The sequence below is a fragment of the Heliangelus exortis genome, chromosome 2 (assembly GCF_036169615.1).
Source record: "Heliangelus exortis chromosome 2, bHelExo1.hap1, whole genome shotgun sequence".
Lineage (NCBI taxonomy): Eukaryota > Metazoa > Chordata > Aves > Apodiformes > Trochilidae > Heliangelus > Heliangelus exortis.
In genome coordinates this window covers 24016292-24037054 of record NC_092423.1, presented here as the reverse complement: position 1 = coordinate 24037054, position 20763 = coordinate 24016292, and the positions used below count along the sequence as shown (strand labels likewise).

General features: G+C 38.2%; 1 protein-coding gene across 4 annotated transcripts in view; it reads left to right on the top strand.

The window, feature by feature from the left end:
* Window positions 1–20763, top strand: part of CDK6 (cyclin dependent kinase 6) — a 170859-nt gene that overhangs the window by 84449 nt on the left and 65647 nt on the right. For all 4 annotated transcript variants that reach the window (XM_071735236.1, XM_071735233.1, XM_071735234.1 and 1 more), the window contains exon 4: window positions 8995–9162. In XM_071735236.1, the coding sequence (XP_071591337.1) occupies window positions 8995–9162 (168 nt within the window). The remainder of the gene's footprint in view (window positions 1–8994; window positions 9163–20763) is intronic.

Below are 20763 nucleotides of genomic sequence, written 5' to 3'. Positions count from 1 at the left end.
TGGACAAATTTCTCTGATTACATCAGAAGAGCTTCCGCAAGCATTGCAACAAGTGATGATATGCTTAGGGTGTCCCAAAATACAGCATGAGATTGCAGAAGAAAAGCCTGTGGAAAGGAAATTAGAAGGATGTCCCATGGTGGGAGAAGGAAATACATACTATTACAGGCAATCAAAAGTCTTTTTTAAAAACTGAAAGCATTAAGCTGTATTGAGAGGTGATAGAGATAGGGCAGTATACACAGTGGTCCAGAACAGATTGACTTAGTCTAAGTGAAAGTCTTGGTTTTACCCCAGAGGAAAGAGGCTCACAGCATCAGTCTAAGGAAGGATGACTTGTCTTGTTGAGAAAGAGGATCATTAAAGACCTGAAATTACATGAAAAGTGTGCTCCAGAATCCAAACTGCATCTCTGCCCCAGCTATTCTGCTTGGACAGCCAGGGCAGCTTTTGGTAACACTGTCACATTTTCCAGTTTCTGTCAAATTGTTAGAACAAATTTCCCCTCTGTTCTCTTAATTTGAATGAATTCTCTCTTTACCAGTATCTGGATAGAAAATGTTATGTGTTTTATTTGCATGTCCAGTAATTCCACTTTGATGGGAATATTGGTACACTGAATCACTGAAAGTAAGTAAATAAGGCAATGATTATGTATGGTTCTTTTTAGTCATGCAAATTCCTCTCGTCAAATATGAAAAATAGCATCTGGTAAAGTAAAACTTGAAAGATCTGTGTCTCAAACTGACTTGACAGCTGTTGAGCTATACAATGAGGAATTGATTTGGACAGACTTACAGACACTTAAATTAGTATTGATCTGCCCACAATTAAATGTATCCACATGTGTGAGCATAGATGTGTAGGTACGTGTGTTTCCCACAGATGTTAAGTGCATATTTTATGTACTTAATTTTGTCTTTTGTTCACAACTACTGAGATCAGCATGAAAATTTGGCATTTTAAGAAACTGGTAAAACAGACATGGACTAAGACTGAAACTTTTAAAGATCACCAACATATTAATCCAGGCCTCTCTTTCAAGAAGGGCAGACAGAAGGTTACCCAGACGGTTTCTTGAATACAATCAGGTGCTTCTGTCTGTCTTAATCTAATGTTTATTGTGTTGCCTTTGCTGTTGGTGAGCACTGGTGTTTGGGGAGTGCTTGGAGCACGCAAATACATGCTTGGTCAGGGACTCCTGCAGCAGTACAAAATCAGTGGTGCTGTTCTGACACAGAAGGGACAGTCAGTGAGTTTAAGCACAGGGTCTAGAACATTTTAAACCTGCTGTGGTGGCCATGAATTTAATTCAATCTACAAACAGGAGCATGAGGATAAAAGGAAAACAGTGTCTTGGTGTATTGAAAGCTTTTATATACATACTTAAAATTCAGTCACAAAGTTACAACAATGCAATAGTGTTGGTTGTTAAGCCTCCAGCTTTTTCAAATACTACCATGGACCTTTATAATTCAGTTTAAAAATTGCATTTTTCCTGAATCTTTTGCACAGTTGTGGTACTGTTGCTTGAGACTGACATGTAGTGTTCATATCACAGAATCATAGAATCATTAAGGTTGGAAAAAACCTCTTAGGATCTTCAAGTCCAAACATCACCCCAACACCATCATGCTTATTAAACCATGTCCTGAAGTGCCACGTCTACACATTTTTTTAACACCTCCAGGGATGGTGACTCCACCACTCCCTGGGCAGGCTGTTCCAAAATATACAGGCAGGTCTGTACATAATAGTGACATTTGCTTTTACTAGATTGACTGTTAACTGATTAACTGATTATTGCATTACATAGTAATTTATTTAGGACTCCCTAGTCTTGGTAACCTGGCTACTTCTAATAGCAACCAAAAATAGTCTTCAAAATAGTGTTTTAGAGTGTGATCCTTCAGGTGTTGTATCTTTCAGAGTGTTATGCAGACAGTCCGAGCCATTAAAAAAACAACCAACAAAACCCCCAAATGGTGTAACTATATTCATTTCACTGTTTATACTTTTGCAGTGAACTACTGTGGATTACATTGCCTTCAGTGGGATGATTCAAAACACTAAGATGATTTATACATGCATACATGGACGCTTTTCTGAGTGGACATGTCTGTAGGGTTCTTCATCCAAACAGTGGATAACACATAATCACTTCCCTGTGCTGTGTTTTCTTTATTATAGTAGTTTGAAATAGAGTAGAAACTGCTTATCAGAATATGTATTTAAATATCTATTAATCCACTCTATTAAATTATCTTTTCTAAGAATAAAATAATTTCACAAGTAGAAATAATTTGCATATATTTTACTTCAGATTTAAAATATATACATAATTAATTTGGATTAATTGTTTACCTTTAGTGGAGCAGCATACAAAACACCACCAGTTATTGGACCAATGCCTTTCCTGAGCTTGGCAGCTATAAGTTTCCTACTAAAATAATACACTATTAATGAATTTGCTGTATTTTTTCTCTCTACTCAGCATTTTATTCTGTGAAGAGAAAATGAAAATTTTATCTTCTGCAGTAAGGTTGATGAGCATGACTAAGTGAACAGGCCATTTGGATTTCTTGTTCTGTTATCAAACCAGTAAACATAGTTAAATTGAACATGCTGTGAAGTTCACATTCTCTTGATATTCTGTAATTAATTGACAGCAGTAGCAGAGGGACAGCTCTTACCCTGTCAATACTTTCATGGAAAGCAATAGGACTACTCTGAGATAAACTGTTATTCAGTATAAGGAAAAGGAAGAGCCTATATCCTGGGTGTATATCACGTTGGATCATTGCTAGGTGAAGGCAGAGAGCTCAGTCTCCTCCTCCCCTTTCTGAATGGTGAGAGTAGCTTTCTCCTGAGAGAAGAAAAAGGGCAGAAGGGCAGGGATCTATCTGCCTCTTCCCATGTGGCAGCTGTTCCACTGGCTGCATGGAGAAGAGCATCCTGCAGCTCCATAGGCTTCTCTGCCCCCACCATCTCAGTCATGGCATTCTAGATATGCTGGTGTGATGGGTTCCCAGCTTAGTGTCAGGGCAAGATTTAAAAAATAAGATCACTCCATTTAACAGGGAGTCATTACATTATTACTAATGCCTTTGGGATTCAGTGTAACAACATTAATCATGTCTTTTGCTATTCATGTATCTGTACTGTGTAATTTCTCAGGAATGCCATTGTTTTTTTGGCATTAATTAATGTTGACTGTTTGTTTCAGAGTATAACCATAGAAGTGCTGTAATTACTCTGCTTCGAAAATAGGCCCCAGAGAATGTGAAAACTCTTTAAACTTTCATTCCAGCATGTTTTAAAAACACCCTTTAAAATTAAAGCAATTTGATAGTTGGGGGTTCTGTCTAATTCTGCAGGATATGGAGGGAGCCTCATCCTACTCCTCTTCTGCTCAGAAAAGGTCCTGCTGTTCAGGGAGAGGCAGTGAGCCTTTTCATCAAACTAGCTTGACTGATTCATTACACGTTGCTATCTAAAACTCATCCCCTGTGTTTACACTTGAGGTTGTCTCTTACGCAAACACTCCTACAGGAAATGTTCAGGATGAGTATCCGAACACCTGCCATCCAAAATAGGGACATTCCATTCTGCTCAACAAAAAGAGAAAAATGAGTCACAAATAGATAGAAACTGGGTGAGGGATGTAAATTGTGTTGCAGGTGCACGAGATACTCCACAGAGGAATAGAAGAAATGTTAGGAGATACCAGAGGATTGTTGTGTTTTACCAAATATTATCCCAGAAATTGATCAGGAAAAGAAAAACAGGCAGGTTAAAACCAAACCAAACCAAAACCCAAAAATACAAAACAAACAAACTAAAACAAAACAAAACATAAAAAGCTTATGTTAGTACAAATTTAGAGTCTGTTGTAGTTGATCAGTACTGTACTGCTTGTATTTGGTGATACCACCAACTATGTTTGTGGGATTACACAGACTCACTTTCTCTGGTATTAGGAACTCAATGAGCAGCCATTCATATATCAGTGTTACCTCTGGGTGCACGTGTTCTCTGAACACATATTTGGTGTTTTCCTTCAGGTTGCGTTGTGTTTTGTCCCCCTTTACAGAGACAAATTGTAGCATCTATCTTTACCACAGTGGTGGATCAGCCTAGCCCAGCAGCCAAACTTCCACCTCACCACTCTCACACTTCCCCCAGCTCAGCAAGAAGGCTACAGAAAATAAAGAACAAGGAGCAAGAAAGCTCATGGGCTGAGATAAGACAGGGCGATTGCTTACTGCTTACCATCATGGGTAAAATAGATTCATCTTGGGGAAAATTAATTTAGAGTAATGGAAATTAAGATGGATGTTTCATTGGTAATTTGGGTAGTAATGGGGAAAAAAAAGGAGAACATTCAAAGAACACCTTCCCCTGTCTTTTTCCAGGACCCACATCACTCCTGACTCCCCAGCAGCACAGGCACATGGGGTCTGAGGGGTTGTGGTTAGCCCAGAGCAGTTCCTTTCTGCCGCTTCTTCCTTCCCACATTTTCTGCCTCCTCTGACATGGGTCCTCTCCACAGCCTGCATTTCCCTTGGGAATATCCACCTTCTCCAAAGCAGGGCCTGCATGGGCTGTAGTGTGGATGTGTGCTCCACAATGGAGTACTTCTCTTCCTCTCACCTTGGTGTCCCTGTGCTGTTTCTCACTTGTTTTGTTCCCTCCTTCTCTTTCCCTCCAGCCTTTTCTAAAAAAATATGGCACCACCATCTTGGCTGTCAGGCCCAGCTGTGCCCTGCCGTGGGTCTGTTGGAACCGGCTGGAACCGGCTGTGTCTGGCACGGGGCAGTCCACGATCTCCCCTGACAGAGGCCCCTGCAGTCAGTCCTGGCTGCCAGCGCCTGGGCACCACCATCCCAAACAACTTTGTACTTTCTATTTTCTTTGCGGAGACACTGGAATTATTTGGTTGGCAGCCGTGCCATCCACTTTTGGGTTAGCCAGGCAGAGTCCTCCAGAGAATCCAGTCTTAAACAGCCAGTAAGTTACTGCAGGCAATTGGCAGATATTTGACCTGGGAGTCAAGATGGTGGGTGACGCTTTAAGGATCAGAGTGTTATTTTGAAAACCAATGACTTGGAAGAGATTTATGGATCAGAAGCTGGAGGAGCGTTAAGAAGGGTCAGTGAAGCATATGGCCAAGAGGGGATAGGACAAGGAGGAGGCAGAAGTCTGTAGGAGACCAATGGTTTCTGCTCCTGCTGCCTCAGAGTCAGGAAATGTGAGCCTTGAAGCCCACCTTTGGCAGAGGCAGCAACAAGCTGTTCAGCCTACCCCAAGCCTGTCCCCATCCTCCCTGACACCAGACACATAATATGCAGGACATATTTCTCTTTATTATTGAGGCTCATCTCATAATATGGTATTGCTTGAAAAGTTCATCATAATTTGGTCCTGGCGTTCAGTGCTGATAAATTCAGTAAATATCAGAGCAAAGCTATCATTGATACCATATATGGTGGAGCATGCCAAAGATGCAGCATTTCCGTAACACATTTTGCTCCTGTTTCCATTATGAGGCCTCTAAGGAAAGTGTATTTGTTCATTGCATATCAAAGTAGCTCAGTTTTCAACTGAATTACAGATAAAATTTTTGGTTTGTACATGGATCCCATCAAAAATGTAACCTGAAATGGGAAAAAATTGAAAATTACCTGAAAGTAATCACAGTATCTATCATCAATTTGGGCAACAACCATTGTAGGTTTTGATATATTAGAAACATGGGAGAAATCTCTAATCTGATCCAACAAATGCTATTTTATTATTTATGCTTGTAAACATAAAACATTCAAAGAACATCTGATAGCCGTCAGGAGAGATTTGATCATGACTCATTAGAGCTTGTTCCTCAGATCTGTTAAGGCATGAATCTTCTTGTTTGTCAAATAGAATTGATCACTTTTCTATTAACTTTTGAAATACAATTTTAACTGTAATGCCAAAGTAAGGCATGTCTGGCTGCCACAGGAAAACATGGACATGGAAGAAGCTAATCCTTGAGGCACATGAAGAGTCTCTTGCAGTTTTTTCTAGATATTAGTAATTAAGATAATTCTGGGTAATCATCACTAATAAAAATGGATGCATTTCCGTTGGATAAATGGAATTATCCTGATTTAATTAGCTAGTGATCTGGCTTGTGCATGTTTACAGCCTTAATCCAATTTGCTAGCAAAGGTTACTATCTTCTGATATTAGTTATGGTATCAAAGAAAACACACAGACCAGACTGCACTGGACGTTTCTTGCAAGTGTCTGGCTAAGACTATGTAGTGATTTTCCAAATGTAAAGCCTAATGTGTTTTGTCTAGGCTTACGTACTGCACAAAATGGATCATTGGATCATTGGAGGGGGAAAAAAAAAAGGTGTTTAAAAGCTCTCCCTTTGGTTTGCTTTGATACAAAGTCTGTGCAAACAAATATCAAATTCTGAGCTGCACAGTTTGGTACGCTGTATTTAAAGAGTGTAAGCCTTATGTGATGTGATTTTGGTTTCTGTTCTTTTTCTAAATGGCTGAGAATTTAAAAAACAGGACAATAATGAATCACAAATAGCAAATAGTCTTTTTACATCAGAGTGTCCTTCTTCCCTACACACATGAATCTTTTGACTGTTCTTCTAAGATAATTTTGAACTAAAATCTGTTCATACATGTAAGTAATAGGGAGTAGCAGAAGAGCATAATGAACAGTCCAAAATGAATACTAGAGAACAGCCTGTATGGACTGAGGAAATATATAGCACTTTTTTCATCAATCTTCCTTCTTCTTGCTAAGACCTTTTAAATTTATACTTCCATGGTACACTTTTTCGTGGCACACTTCATTTTTTATGTGTGAAGAGAACTTCAGTAAATTATATTAATCTTTTGAGTCATATGAGGGGAGGGGAAAGATACACCAGTCTCCATTTGCAAGTATTTTCTTTTTTTTACCTGTGCCTGGAAGAAGACTCTGAATTTAGAAACTGAAGATATCACTTGCAACTTGCAACTAGTAGAGCAGGAGTGCAGGTTCTGAGCTTGAGGAAGAAAGTGGAAACAAAACCAGTATCAGTTGCAGGAAAAAAGTACTCTTGATACATTTGGTAACTGCAGGAATGACTTTACATACTTCACAGATGAGTAGGATGCAGAAATGTCACCAAAAAGGGACTTGCTGGCATCTTCTGACTAATCCCTAAGTTTTAAAAATTATTTTCTTATTTTGGTATTTTGTCTACCTGGAATTAAAAAAAAAAACAAAAAGAACCCCACAAAACTTCCAGGAGACTTAGCTGTAAGCAAAAGTACAAGACAGAAAATCACCTTTATCCTGGCCCAAACCAGGACAAAAAAAAAGACCCAAATTCAGTGAAACCAAGTATATGCTTAAGATAACCACATGTTTTAATGTTTTTGGCATGGTCTTTACATCTTCAAGACAGATCCAAAGACTACTGGAATTTGATGTAAGTTACAATAGCACAGATAATTAATTCTACTGACTACTGAAACCTGCAGAGTTATCAATATTAGTTATCAAAACTATCAGGTCTCAATTTTTCCTGAGGAAGCAAAGGCAATGAAAGGTATCATCTAGAGAATGGGGTTCTCAGTTTACCATGATGCTTTGGTGCTGATAATAATTAAATCCTGTCACAGCATCCATGGTTCCATGGCCATGTCTCCATCATCACGGTCTTCAAATAAAAACTGATTACTTCACAAACATCTCACTGCTACTACTGTTTGGCAGAGAGCTATAGACTCTGGCCATGTTTTATCAGAGGTTCGATTAGAGCCTCCAGCCAGAGTTTCTATACATTTTATGATTCTTTTGGTTGCTAAGTACAGGATTGGCTCATCCCCTGCTGCATGGTTTATGGGAAGGGCATCCACCATCAGCAAACACAGAGCTGGAAATCTGTGAACTCAAGTGAAACGCATACAGCAAATGAACTTTTTCTTTTATCCCTTTTTTTTTTCTTATCTGTTGCAGCATCTTCTTGTAACTGCCTGTTTTACAGGTATCATTTTCAAGTTGACAGTATCCTTCTAATTTAGAATCCAGGGGATTTCTAGTATTTAGGTTTGAGTCTGTTAGTTCATTCCTTTCATGTTACTAAGATTAATGTGAAAACATGAGTGTAAGTGAAATAGCTTCTTCAGCTGGGGAAATGCCTTAGATTGCATCAATGTAACAAAGCAGAAAGCAAAATGAGAACTGTTACTTATTATTTTTACCCTTATTTAGTGCTGAATTTGGTTCTAAAGGTTATTCCTGTCCTATTCAGTAAGTTCTGTACAAGAAATGTTGTCAATTAAACCATTTCCCTTCGTATCATTAAACCTTGGTGAATTTGTCAGTTAAACAGCTTTTCTTATTGAAAGGGAGCTTTATATCTGTTGAAGTGAATGATAGAATTTCACTTCATTGTGGCAAGACAAAGCATAAATTTGTGAAATGCCAAGTGTTGTGTGGTTGAAAGCTAAGAGTAAAAACCTGCTATGTATTTTTCTTACTTGCACAGCATTCTTTTGAAGTTTTCCTGGAATTTACAGGCATGCTTTAGCTATTTCTTATACGTATGTTGACCAGTCTTTTTAATTCCATCCATCAACTCAAATAATTCAACTGGAAACAATACATTAACTTGATAAGGAAACTTGTTGAAGACAGACGGTTCTAGCAACATCCTGTTCCTTTCATGTGTATATATATATATATATATATACACACATATATATATACACACATATATATATAATAACATTATATCATATAAAATATTATATATAATATATAGTATAATATATAGTATAATATATATATTATGTTGTGCGATATATACTATATAATATATATGTATATATTTCAAAGTCAATAGTTATTAAATTAGTTTTGCAGATTATGACAGGGAATTTACTTCTCTGCCACCTTATCTGGACAACTGCATATTGATTCCTTCTTTATATTTAGGATATGATGCTTCAGCTGTTTCGGGGACTGGATTTTCTGCATTCACATCGTGTGGTGCATCGGGACCTGAAACCCCAAAATATCCTTGTAACCAGCAGTGGGCAGATAAAGTTAGCTGACTTCGGCCTTGCACGAATCTACAGTTTTCAGATGGCTCTTACTTCAGTGGTAAGTTTCTGGAAGCTTTTCTTTTTCTTAAAATGCATCAGTGTTCTTTACTCTCCATGTTCTTGGCTTTTTATCCCATATCATAATGCTGCATCTTAGACCATCTCTGCAGTTGAAGTAACTTTCCAGACAGGTTTGAAATTGCTGCAGTCACTTTGTACAAGTAATCAATTACTGATTACTGGTTCTCAATTAAATCATTACTGGTTACTGAAGGATAATTTGTGCTTGTGTTCTGAAACTCCATCAGTCTTGCTTGTGTTGATACATTGACTTCTTCTGCACCTTAAGCCAAACAGCTAGGGTGAAAATTTCTGAAGTAACTATTTTAAGATAAAATTCATGCTGATCTCCAGGTATCTTGCCTGAAAAAATACATAGATACTTGTGAAAATGCCACACTGTCATGTTCTGATCTTCAATCTATGTGAATGTAGGTTTGATGCTCACTCTTGTATGTTACTGAATGATTCCAAATAGGGCTGTGTTGGATCAAGTGAATCTGGCAGCCAAAATCACCACTGTTTCCCAAGGCAGCTGTTTAACAGCAGATTCAGCACATCTAGGCCCTCTACCACTAATGCACCTCACCCAGCAGTTCTCCTGGTTGTCCTTGGCTAAGACATGGGTTCACTCACAGAAGGTCTGGTCCTTTCCTATGTTAATTCTGGGGGACAAGCCCTGCCAGCTCCTTTCTTTTTGACCCTGTTTCCGTGCTTGCTGGCCTTACACCCAGAATCAGCTGCTGTTAGCTTGGAATAGCATCTCTGAAGTTTTCTGAAAAGTGACCATGCTGCATGTATGCTGAGTGTCATCTGGTTTTGATGGCTGCTTGTGAATTTTTTCGTTTCCATTTTGTAATCTCAGTACCATGACTGCTATGACAGTATCACTTATGCTAAAGACAGGAAAGAGAGAAATGCTGAGAAAAGAAACTGAAAGGAGTAGTCCACTTTGCATTTTATTGTAAAAATTAGTCTGGCTCACCTTGATAAAAAGGAACCAATTCTACATCTACAGCTTAATGTATTACTTTTTTCTTATTAAAAAAAGCCAGATGTGGCCATGGCTTCTGTAAGTTAAAAATGTCTTGGTTTTAAAACACTTAAAGTTTAACGCCTTCAAAATCAACTTTTGTCTGGTTATGTAGAAACCTATAGGGGAGTGTTGCTTACAATGTGATAATGTAGTATGGTTTGAAATATCAGTCTTTGTTGCTCCTACAGAATGAGTTCTGACTAGAAATATAGTTTACTAAGTGTGTATTAGCTGACACAGGCCATCAGTGCTACTTTTCTGTAACTTTTACCTTTGGATAGCTGCTTTGGTGTGAAAATTCTTGATTTTTTTCTTTCCTCCATTAAAAATCAGCGCAGGAAACAAAACTTCAACAAGACTCAAACCTTTCTGTTTTTTAAACATAAATATATTTATGTCTTTACTGTTCCCAAAACAGTCTAACTTGTGGTCATCAGTAAAGTTTCATTGACTAGCAGGACCAGCTTTGTATTGAGGTGTTTGCAGAAAAAAGGTTGCATTATAAAAAACAGCACATATCTACACATATATCAATTCATTAAAATCTTAGCTCGCATGGATTTGCTGCAGAGTTATACTGAAAAGTGATAGTGCAGACAGCCCAGTAATAAGAGACATTGCATGCACTATCACTGTGATCAATACAAGGGCTCAGCAGCATTTCCTTCAGAAGAGAAGTGTACTGCAAGATAAACTACAAGAGTCCTCTTTTGAAGTATCAGATCACTCCCGAGATGCATCCTCATTGCTCACAAAGAAATTCTTCAGAATTTTTGTCTTCAGGGACAAAAAAAGTTTGCCATGAAAGTAATCTAGTAAAAAGTGATCTGACCCAAGTACTCTGGCTGCTGCAAATGGTAACTTCAAAGCAGTCTTTCTCTGATAGCCAGTTATTTCCACACTACTAAAGAATCCTTCTGGCAGATCAGTAATCCAGGCATATTGCTGTCATTTAAAGAATCCTCTTGATATTTCAGTCAGTGAATGAATAAAAGACACAAACTAATGTTGCACAGGCTTGGGGGACGGACGGGGGGGGGCAGGGTAGAGATCACTGCCCCAGCCCAGACTGAGAACTGATACAGGTCTGAAATAACAGCACTAGAAAGAATGAGGTTGGACAGTAGTGTCTCAGATGGTGGGTTACAGGGCATGCTTTTGGTTTTGGACTCTTTCAAGTGCTGGTCTTGGCCCTTGGGGAGATTTTGAATAGGCTTTGTGATAGCAGAGAAGCTCCATAGAACACAGGAGGTGGATTAATGTGACTGTGTAATTTTAGAGTTTGATGGAAAAAGCAAATGAGCTGTCACTTGTTCTTCCTGGTGCAGAAAAATGGGCACTTGGTTCTGATTTTCACTGAGCAAAGGAGCACGTGGCTGTCTGGAAAAACTAAGTTATATTATGGAAAAGTTATATTATGGAAAAGAAGCTAGCCCGTTATCTGTTTTTGTTGATTTCTAACTGCCTTTGAAAAAAAAGGACATGAGGCTGAATCATGGCACACGAGACTGCTGTGAGATAAGGGCATGCAACTGTGATCACAGCATCTAGGTGGAGCTGAGGCTTTCCAGCTTTTAAAACCTGACCTGCGTCAGGATCTGAGTGAAACTGGTAAAATGTTAATGTTTGTAATATGCTCATAATACTCTCTTTGAAAATGTGTGCTTTATCTTAGATGGCAGCACTACTGATGTTTTCTTCACATAAGATGCAAATGAAATTGGTTTATGTCTTCCTTTCAAAAAAACCCGCTTGTTTTCAAATTTACTGAACATCAGGAGAGTAAACAAATCACTTTCTCTGCTGGTACTCTTACATTGTTGAATATTAGACTTGGCTAAATTGATGATTAAAAAATAAAGACAAAATTTTTGCAGTTACTGTCAGAAAATAATTTTAGATTATGCTAGCATTTTATTTGAGTGCTTCTTCAGAATAAAAACTTTCCATCCATTTCTGGCAGTCACTTCAGCACAAATGTTTTACATGTCACATCATGCAGGAACTTGGATTTAGTTTTGTTGGTATAGTAGCAAGGGAGCATAAAATAATTTTCACTAGCTAGGCTTACTTTGTAAAAATAAATATATAAATCAGTTATATCAACAAAAACAACAACAAAAAATAGAAAGACCCTCCTCCAAAGGGCAATAAGTGCTTTCCTGTTTTCTGCCCACTGTCGCATTCTAATTTTCTAATAAATGCCACCTGTTAGTAAATAATGTGAATAGCTCTCCTCTGAGCTAATATGATAGTTGAGAGCACAGTTACAGGATTTTCGCTTGCTTTGCCTTGTTGGGCCAGGGTGTGTGTGTGTGTGTGTGTGTGTGTGTGTTTGTGTTCCTTTTTTTTTTTCTTTAAGGGCCACCTCTTCTTGACACTGTGCTTCCCAAACCCCACGTATTTATTTGTATGTAATACACCCTGCAGAGGCTGTTCCTATGCTGGGTATGTTCCAGTGTGTTGGAGTCTGTTGCAGTACAGCTTTAACCTGAGATCCATTGGCTGTCCCTGAATGGACCTGATTCTGCGATCTGTGCAAAGCTTGCATGCAACATCAAACACAGAAGTAGATCTATGGAAATTGTTTAAGCACCTGCCTCTGGTGAATCAAAGTTAAAATCTGGGCTGTGTTAAAGAGTGCCCTAATAGAATCAGTACGGTGACAGCAGGTTTTATCACATACATAATTTGATAAGAGTATGAATCTTCCTCCTTCTGACGGGTGGACGTGACGTTATTTTGGTGTGCACTGAGCCTTCAGTGTTGTACAGAACACATCACCTTAGATCCGAGCCCTGATCTAAGGGCACTTCTTGTGGCGCATTTCTCCAGTCCACCCAAATGTCCCTGAGGAGAAAAATGAGTCATAGACAGATATCCAGAGGATCAAAATATGTGTTGCTGAGCTAGTCAGCGCTGCTGCTGAAAGGTTGTGGCTATTTAGGAATGCAGTATGATAGAATCGGTTGGCTTACGTAAGGAAAATCTGTCTTCCTTACTAACACCAAGTTCTGCATAAAAAGTCTGTGGTCTGTGTTTGTGAAGAAAGAAGTGAATTTATCTGATATTTTCACATCTGGATAGCCTAAGTAATCTTTATTGCATCCTCCAAAACATCCTATAGGAAAGTTATTTCCATCACATAAAATGAGTCATTTATCTCCAGAGCCATCTTCAGAACAAAATCCTTATCAACACAGTGACAGTAAAGTCTGAAGCTGACTAAGAACATTGCAATATATATTTACATTGACTTCACTTAGATCAGCTGTTGGCTAAGAGGACTCAGATTTGTATAAAAATTACATTGAAAAAACATTGCAAAATATCACAATGCTATCAAAGGGCAACAGAGAAACGCAAATGGACAAAGTTAGGAAATTAGAAGTTTCATTTATTTATCTGCATTATGACCATATAAGATCAAAACTGACTTTTGTTTTTGTTGCCTATCATAAAAAAAACTTTAATGTTTTTAAGACTCATCTGGAAGAGCACTACTAGCTGTTCTCAGAGAGAGACGGGATTTATGGCAAGGTTGTTATTTTTAGAAATATATCCTAGAGATAATATTCTAAAAGTGCTGCTTCAAGGCATAAGTATATGTAACATTTCTACTGCTTGTGAAAGGATGGTCCTGCTTTTGATCACACACAGCCATCACTTCCTTTGTGTCAGCATTAATGGTCACACCCTTGCAGTCTGACCAAAAATGAGCCCCATAAAAAGCAGCTATTCATTTTCGGGTGGATTAGTGGATGCAAATCACTGCATGGCCACAAGAGTGAAAGCACTGATGCACAGGGAAGGGTGAGTAGAAAGACAGTCATCTACTCAGTAGACACCATAGTCATAGATTTGTTGGAGTCAGTTATGAAACCACATCTGAAGTCCTCAGCTGAGGACTCAAATAACTAAACTAACTCAAAAGTCGGAAATGTTTTTCAAAACCTCACAATTCATGCTGACTTTTGCTGTTTTGAAGATGTTAGATGAACCCGTTACTGGTTCATTTAAGGCTTGTACTGTATCTGACTTAAAAAAACTTCTAAGGGTATCTGTATTGATGTCTGAAGTATTTTTTACCCCCTCAGTACAAGGCCTGGGTTCAGGGCTCTGTGCCTCTGTTCTTTCACAGCTGATGCCACAACTTACCCTCGAGACCTGTCAGGAATGCAGAGAATGCAACCCTCATCTCTGATTCAGGCCCAGATTTATCATGAACCATAAAAAGCCTATCTTTTAATCTTTTAAAGAAAGTAAATTATTCCATGGCAAACAAGCAAATTGACTCCACATGAGAATATTTTCTGTGCCAGAAAACTCTTTTTCAGAGCTGCAAGCATTAGAACATGTATCATGCTGAGCTGAACATGTTTTGCAGCCCTGCAGTTGCACCAGTGCAACCCTACAGAATAAATTTACCTTGTGCTGTTGAAAAAGGGAAGAAAGGTACAACTTCAAGCACAATTCATATCAGAACAAAGGAAGTTTCTTCTGAACTGGACCAAAGGTTGACTACTTGTACTATCAAAGGATAGGGTCCAACAGAAGTTGTTCAGTAAGAACCAGCTTTCAACAATCAGAAATATAGCGATTTCCGGTCCTGGAGATTGTATCTAGATAATTGCCTTTAATAATTACTGAAATACTCAATCCTCCATAAATTAATCTACTTACCTTTTGAATCATTTATACTTTGGGCTGCAGTTAACTTCAGCATTGTAAGAAAAGCCCTTTATTTTGTTTTAAATCTTACACTTGATAATATTACTAATGTTCCTCTTAATTCTGCTATTATGAGGAATTCTCTTTTTACCTGTGGGTGAAATTCAGTATTATTTTGCAGCAGTACAGTTCCATTGGTGCAAGAAAAATTTATTCACTGCAATTAGGCCTTTGCATGTTGATGTGAAGGTAAAAGGATATGGCCTTTTTAATTTTCTCTTTTTTTTCTTTCTCTTTCACTTATGATACAGTAGATATTGTTAGTAATGGTACAGTACTTTTCATACAAATATCTTGCCAACAAACTTGAGGATGCAGAACAATTTATTTGGAACAGACTATGATTAACCTGCTGAAACATTGGGAAAGGAGAAAGTTATAAAAGAGGGAAAGAAAGGCAGAAAATTACTACTGTTTATATTCTCCATATTATAAAAAAGTATCCTGCTATATGTCACCATATTTCTGTCTTCTGTTTTCATATATAAAAACATGTGGTGCATTTTCTTCACCCAGTGATTTACATCTTCTTTGTGCTATTTTTCTGTTGATTTAAGTGAGTCTGTTTTTACATCTACTCCCAGAGATAATTGAGTGGGTTGGATTTTAAAACAATTTGATTGTTTGACAAGGTCTCTCCCTGTGTATTTACAAAACTGTTCCCACATAATTTTAAACCATCCTGAAACACTAAAATAAGGCCTCAGGTTATGGTCTTATCAGAGCACACAGGGTAAGCAGGCATGGGCCTGTTTGGTATTTGAATGTGAGACAGCCAAAGGAGGAGAAGCAGAGAAAATAGCATATTCTTCTTGGAGCTCATGCTATTCCAGAGTGAAGGCAGGTGTCTGTACATGCTCTTAAGCTTAATATAATAAATGAGTCACTGACACGTTTGTGCAGTGGCAGGGCTGTATCTGTAAATTTTCTCTGTGCACTGGCCAAAGTCCTGCTGTAGAAGGTATTTCTAAGTGAAAATTCCCATGTAGAGGTACACCGGAGTATTAGTACTTATTCAGTGTTGCTGGTGTGGAATTCTGGAGCTTAAAAGCACAAGAGATATGAAAGCATTCAGTTATTTTCTGAGTCAGGCAGCATTGTTCTCTGTTATGTCATTTCTAATGTTTTGCCCAAGGTAACTTTAAATGTGCCAAGGAATAGCAATTCCATTGCTTCCCATGAGACACTGTTCCAAAACCTCTATATAATCACTCTCAGAAGGTTTCCTTGATGTCCAGCCTTCAATTTCCCATTCTTAATTTAAATCCATTATATTCTTTGTTCTTCTAAACTGAATGGTAGCAGATGGCCAAGGCCTTCTGGTTGGCTTCCTGCATTAGAGAAATCAGTTAGATATTGCTGTACAAATTTTCCCTGCAAAAAGTGAAAAGCTAATTCATTTTATAAACAGTGGAAGTATAATAGCTCTAGATTATCCATATTTCAGTAAAATGTAGGGCACAAAAAAAAATTAAAGTAGATTTCTTCGGACTTCCCATCTTCTAGAACTAAGTGGATAAATGCAGAGGAAAAATATTTTTTTCCAAAAGAATTACTGAGCTACAAAGTGAAGTCCTCAGTTTTGGGGATCTTACAAATACCTTGGTAACAAGCTGGAAAGATCACAGGCAGCCTATGAGTCACTTTTTAGATGCATGAAAAGGGCAAATGGAAATTTAGACTGTTACATGTCGGGTATTTTGATAGAAATAGGAAAGTACTGAGGTCACAACACAAATTAGTTGATCAGACATCATCTAGAATACTATGAACTGATCAGTTTCTCTGTGGCTGAGAGATTATTTTGGACAGAAATAGATACAGTAGAGACAAAATTTCCAGCTAATGATAAGGGAAGGAGGTCACAATTTTCTTCAAGGCAAGAACAATGAGACCTAATTGAAATGAATCGTTAGAATAGGCAGAGCTGGTATCTGAAAACATAAGGAAGGAGCCAGAGAGGGAGAACATGAGTTAAAGAAAACAATGGTGATGTGGGAAGTACTTAGTTTAAATTGGGCTTAAATAATTTTAGAATGGAAGTTAGAAAACAAATAGTAATATTCTGAAGCAGCCTACAATAGGACCAATGCAGGCAAGAAGTATGACTTTGAGAGAGAGGCTGAGGAACATCTGTGATACAGTTGGCAAATCTTAGTGACTGAGGCACTCTGTCCTAGTTCTGTATCTGCTCCTTCAAGATTTCATGTGCATTATAAAGTCAACTTTATCAAATAGATGCACTTCATGAGCTCTACCATGAATAGAAAAAGCTTTCAACAAGTCAGATGGGTTGGCATAGATATCTGAGCAAAATCATTTTCCAAAGAAAGAAATTATGAACTATTTCACTTCGTTAAGCTGCCATGGAGCAAATAGTGGAGAGAACAGTCTCATAAAACAAAGGAGGCTACAGTTAAAATAAAGGCTAGGATGAGAGTGCAAAGAATTAAAAAGAGATATAAACCAGAGAGACACATCACTAATAAAGTGAAAAGACAACCTGGAAGTTTCCCAAGTAGGAATGAAAGATAAGGCAAAAATGGAATCTTTTTCGGGACAAGTTGAAAAAGTCCAGATGGAGTAGGAAGCCTGGTTGTGATGTTCCTCATCTGGAAATGGGATGAATTGTTGAAGTCACATAGGTGAATGACAACCAACATGGCTGCTGAAAACCTGATCAGAAGGCTTTCCCTGAAGCAGGGGGTGTCAAAGAAGCTTGGATAAACTTGGAACTGGCTAACAGGAATAACCTGCCATGACAACTTGAGCTGAAAAATGTAAGCAGAAACATAGGCTACTGTGGAAGTAAAGCGAGCACAAAAAATGAATGTCAGGAGACTTAATTAGTTGTTTACACAGTATGCATCCTGCAGACTTCCGTATATATTCCCAGCTCAAATAATAGAAATAGAATCATAGAATCATAGAATCCTAGGGGTTGGAAGGGACCTCGAAAGATCATCTAGTCCAACCCCCCCTGCCAGAGCAGGGCCACCTAGAGTACATCGCATAGGATACCTACTGAAAATTCCAGAAAAGCTGATTTCAGCTTTGCACCCTCTGTGAATGGTGAGGAAAAGTAGCAGAAAGGAGCACTTCATACAGTCTTGCTAGATAGCCCAGCTCTGATGGTGCTTCAGAGTTTATACCCAGTCTTAGCTGTTCAGACCTGCCATAAGGCTACATATGTCAAGAACAACCATGAATCTTTGTGGGATTGGATAATACTGAGAGCTAGGGAGAGGCAGAAGAGAGGGACACCTGAGGACTCTTGTATTCTTACAACACTCAGGTGCCACAAAGCCTGACAAGGTACATTAGCAGTGACTTGGTTTTGCAATCATGGTAAAGCAAAACAGCCAAAAGCACTCTGGGGATCTGTAGGATTTGACATTGAAATTGACTATTTTCATATGAAAGGAATCAGAAGATGGTACAGCTACCACAGAGTCTGCTTCTCTGAAACTGAACAGTTCTATGTTTAAAAGACAGTGGAAAAGGTGATTCTGAATTGATAAATTGCATTTGTAGGTAAGTAGAAAAAACACTGTATTTGTTTTATAAACTAGGAAAAATTTATATCAGTGCCGAGATTAAGAAATAAACTTGTTAAATGTAAGTGTCATGAAAGATGACTGCAGAATACTTTTCAAAAATACAGAACCAGCCAGGACATCCTAGTATATACCAAATCCTCCAAATATATCTCAGGAAATTCCTCAGCTGGAAGTCAGACCTTGGAGGTACAAGCAGTGGCTGGAGTTTTTGTTTAGGTCAGATAGATGATTAGCAGTAGTCAAAACTGGTCTGTTAAAATGGATAACTGGCTCTGTGAAACATGTAGAAAGGTCATAAATTAGATACTGGATGAGACATGCTAAAAAACTTAAGCAGGACAATTGAAAACAAAACTTCTGGTTATTCTGAAATGCACACAGAAGTTCTCCATGGCAAAACTGGGAAAGCTGAATTTGAAAAGGGAGTCTGTAGAATTCAAGTGCAAATCAGAATAGTGAAGTAGCAGATAAACTCATGATTGCCTTGGATTTTGCTGTCTCTGTAATGAATTCAAGGGAAAGTTGTCCTACAAATACAATCTATGCAAATACCCTTTAAACTCATGATTGATAGGGAGGAACTGATTTGTGGGTTTGCAGTCAGCAAGTTGTTCTACTCTCCAGGGCAGCTATTGTAATGACATAAGCATCTTGTAGTAGCCGTCCAGTTAAGATGGGACAAAAAAAAAAAGACTTCATACTATTTGAAAACTCAGTATATTTTTGCTTTTGAAGTTAAGATGGATTGGACACAGGATCAGATTTTCCATCATTTGCTGACCCTGAGTAGCAAAGAGCAGATGATAATAAGAAAAAACAAAACCAAACAAAAACAACAAAGAAAACCTCAAAGAAAAGTCAAATGAGCAAACCAGAATTTAAAAAAAAAAAAAAAAAAAAAAGGGAGAAAAAAACCAAATAGAAAACCAAAACAATTAAAAACCACCATGACAAAGTATGAACAGTGAGTCCAGTAAGCACAGATACAGGAGAAAACTGATGCAAAACAGGGGTGAAAGCAACCACCTGCAAGTTCACGCTGATTTTGCTCTGAGATCATGCTGTGGATTTAAAAGAGGAATAACGAGTAGGGACTTTCTGCCTAGGAAGCAGCACACTTTTTTTGATTTAGCAAAGATATAAGTTGTACCATGTGGCCCCCATGCTGGATTGTAACCATGGAAACCTGCCATCTAAACAGCTAGTTCATTGTTGATCAAGCAGGACAGAAGAAATGAGCTTTGAAGAAATACGTAGAGACGTAGATGTGCCTTCAACAACTTCTTGGGCTTTACCCTTAGCTATGATTTTCTTCTGAGTCTGAAATTTGAAGATGAGATACAAAATAAACAAAGAGTGGGGAGGATGTGTGTGGTAACCACAGGTATCAGTGAAAGAAGAGATTCGGTTGTGCTTGGTAAAGTGTTGCCCATTTTGAGATTGGGAAAACCCTATTCAAGCTAAAGGAAGAATTTTACCCAGTGGAGGGGCACAGAGAAAATTGAAACAAATGCATGATGGCCATGGTTGTATTGGGGTTTCTTCCTAGGAGAAAGACAGGTCTAGCTTGCTACAGTGTCACTGAAAGCAGCACAGAAGCTACCAATGTATTTGGACCTCAGTATGGAGAAGCCCATCAGTCAGTATCAGCTGTTAGCAGTGCACCATTTTTTTAAATGGCAGGGGATACACAAAGCCAGGAACCCAAAAGACTTGACAGTAGCAGACACTGTGATGAATTAACTGTCCAAGCAAGTTGATATAAATATAAGGAAAAAATCTGTTAGGAATCACTTTTCCAGTCAAAGATGGAGTTTAGCTTTTTACTTTTGTAGAAGAAGAACAAAAGGACTGAAATCAGCATGTAATGTTCATTCTGGTAGCATATAGAAGTCTGTATGAGCAATAGTCTGTGAACAGTAACCTATTACTGTTAAAAACCCAAAACAGTTATTGGGGATATCTGAGAAGTAGTTGAGAGGAAATTGGACAAAGTAGGGAAAACTTTAAGGGGATGCTGTATCCACTGACACAGAAATACTGTAAGTGGAATTTATCTCTAGGGTACTTTACTGAGTGAGTAGCCTAGTAGTAATCAAAGGAGATCTCTAATCAGCATCATCAGTAAACAAAGAGTTAGCTTAAAGAAGACAGTTGCCATTCATCAGATGAATCATACTCTAAAAGTACCTACTTTTTTCCCCTGACCATGAAGGATGACAAGTTCAGATGTGAACATCTACATGGCATTCAGCTCTGAAGTCAGCTGAGA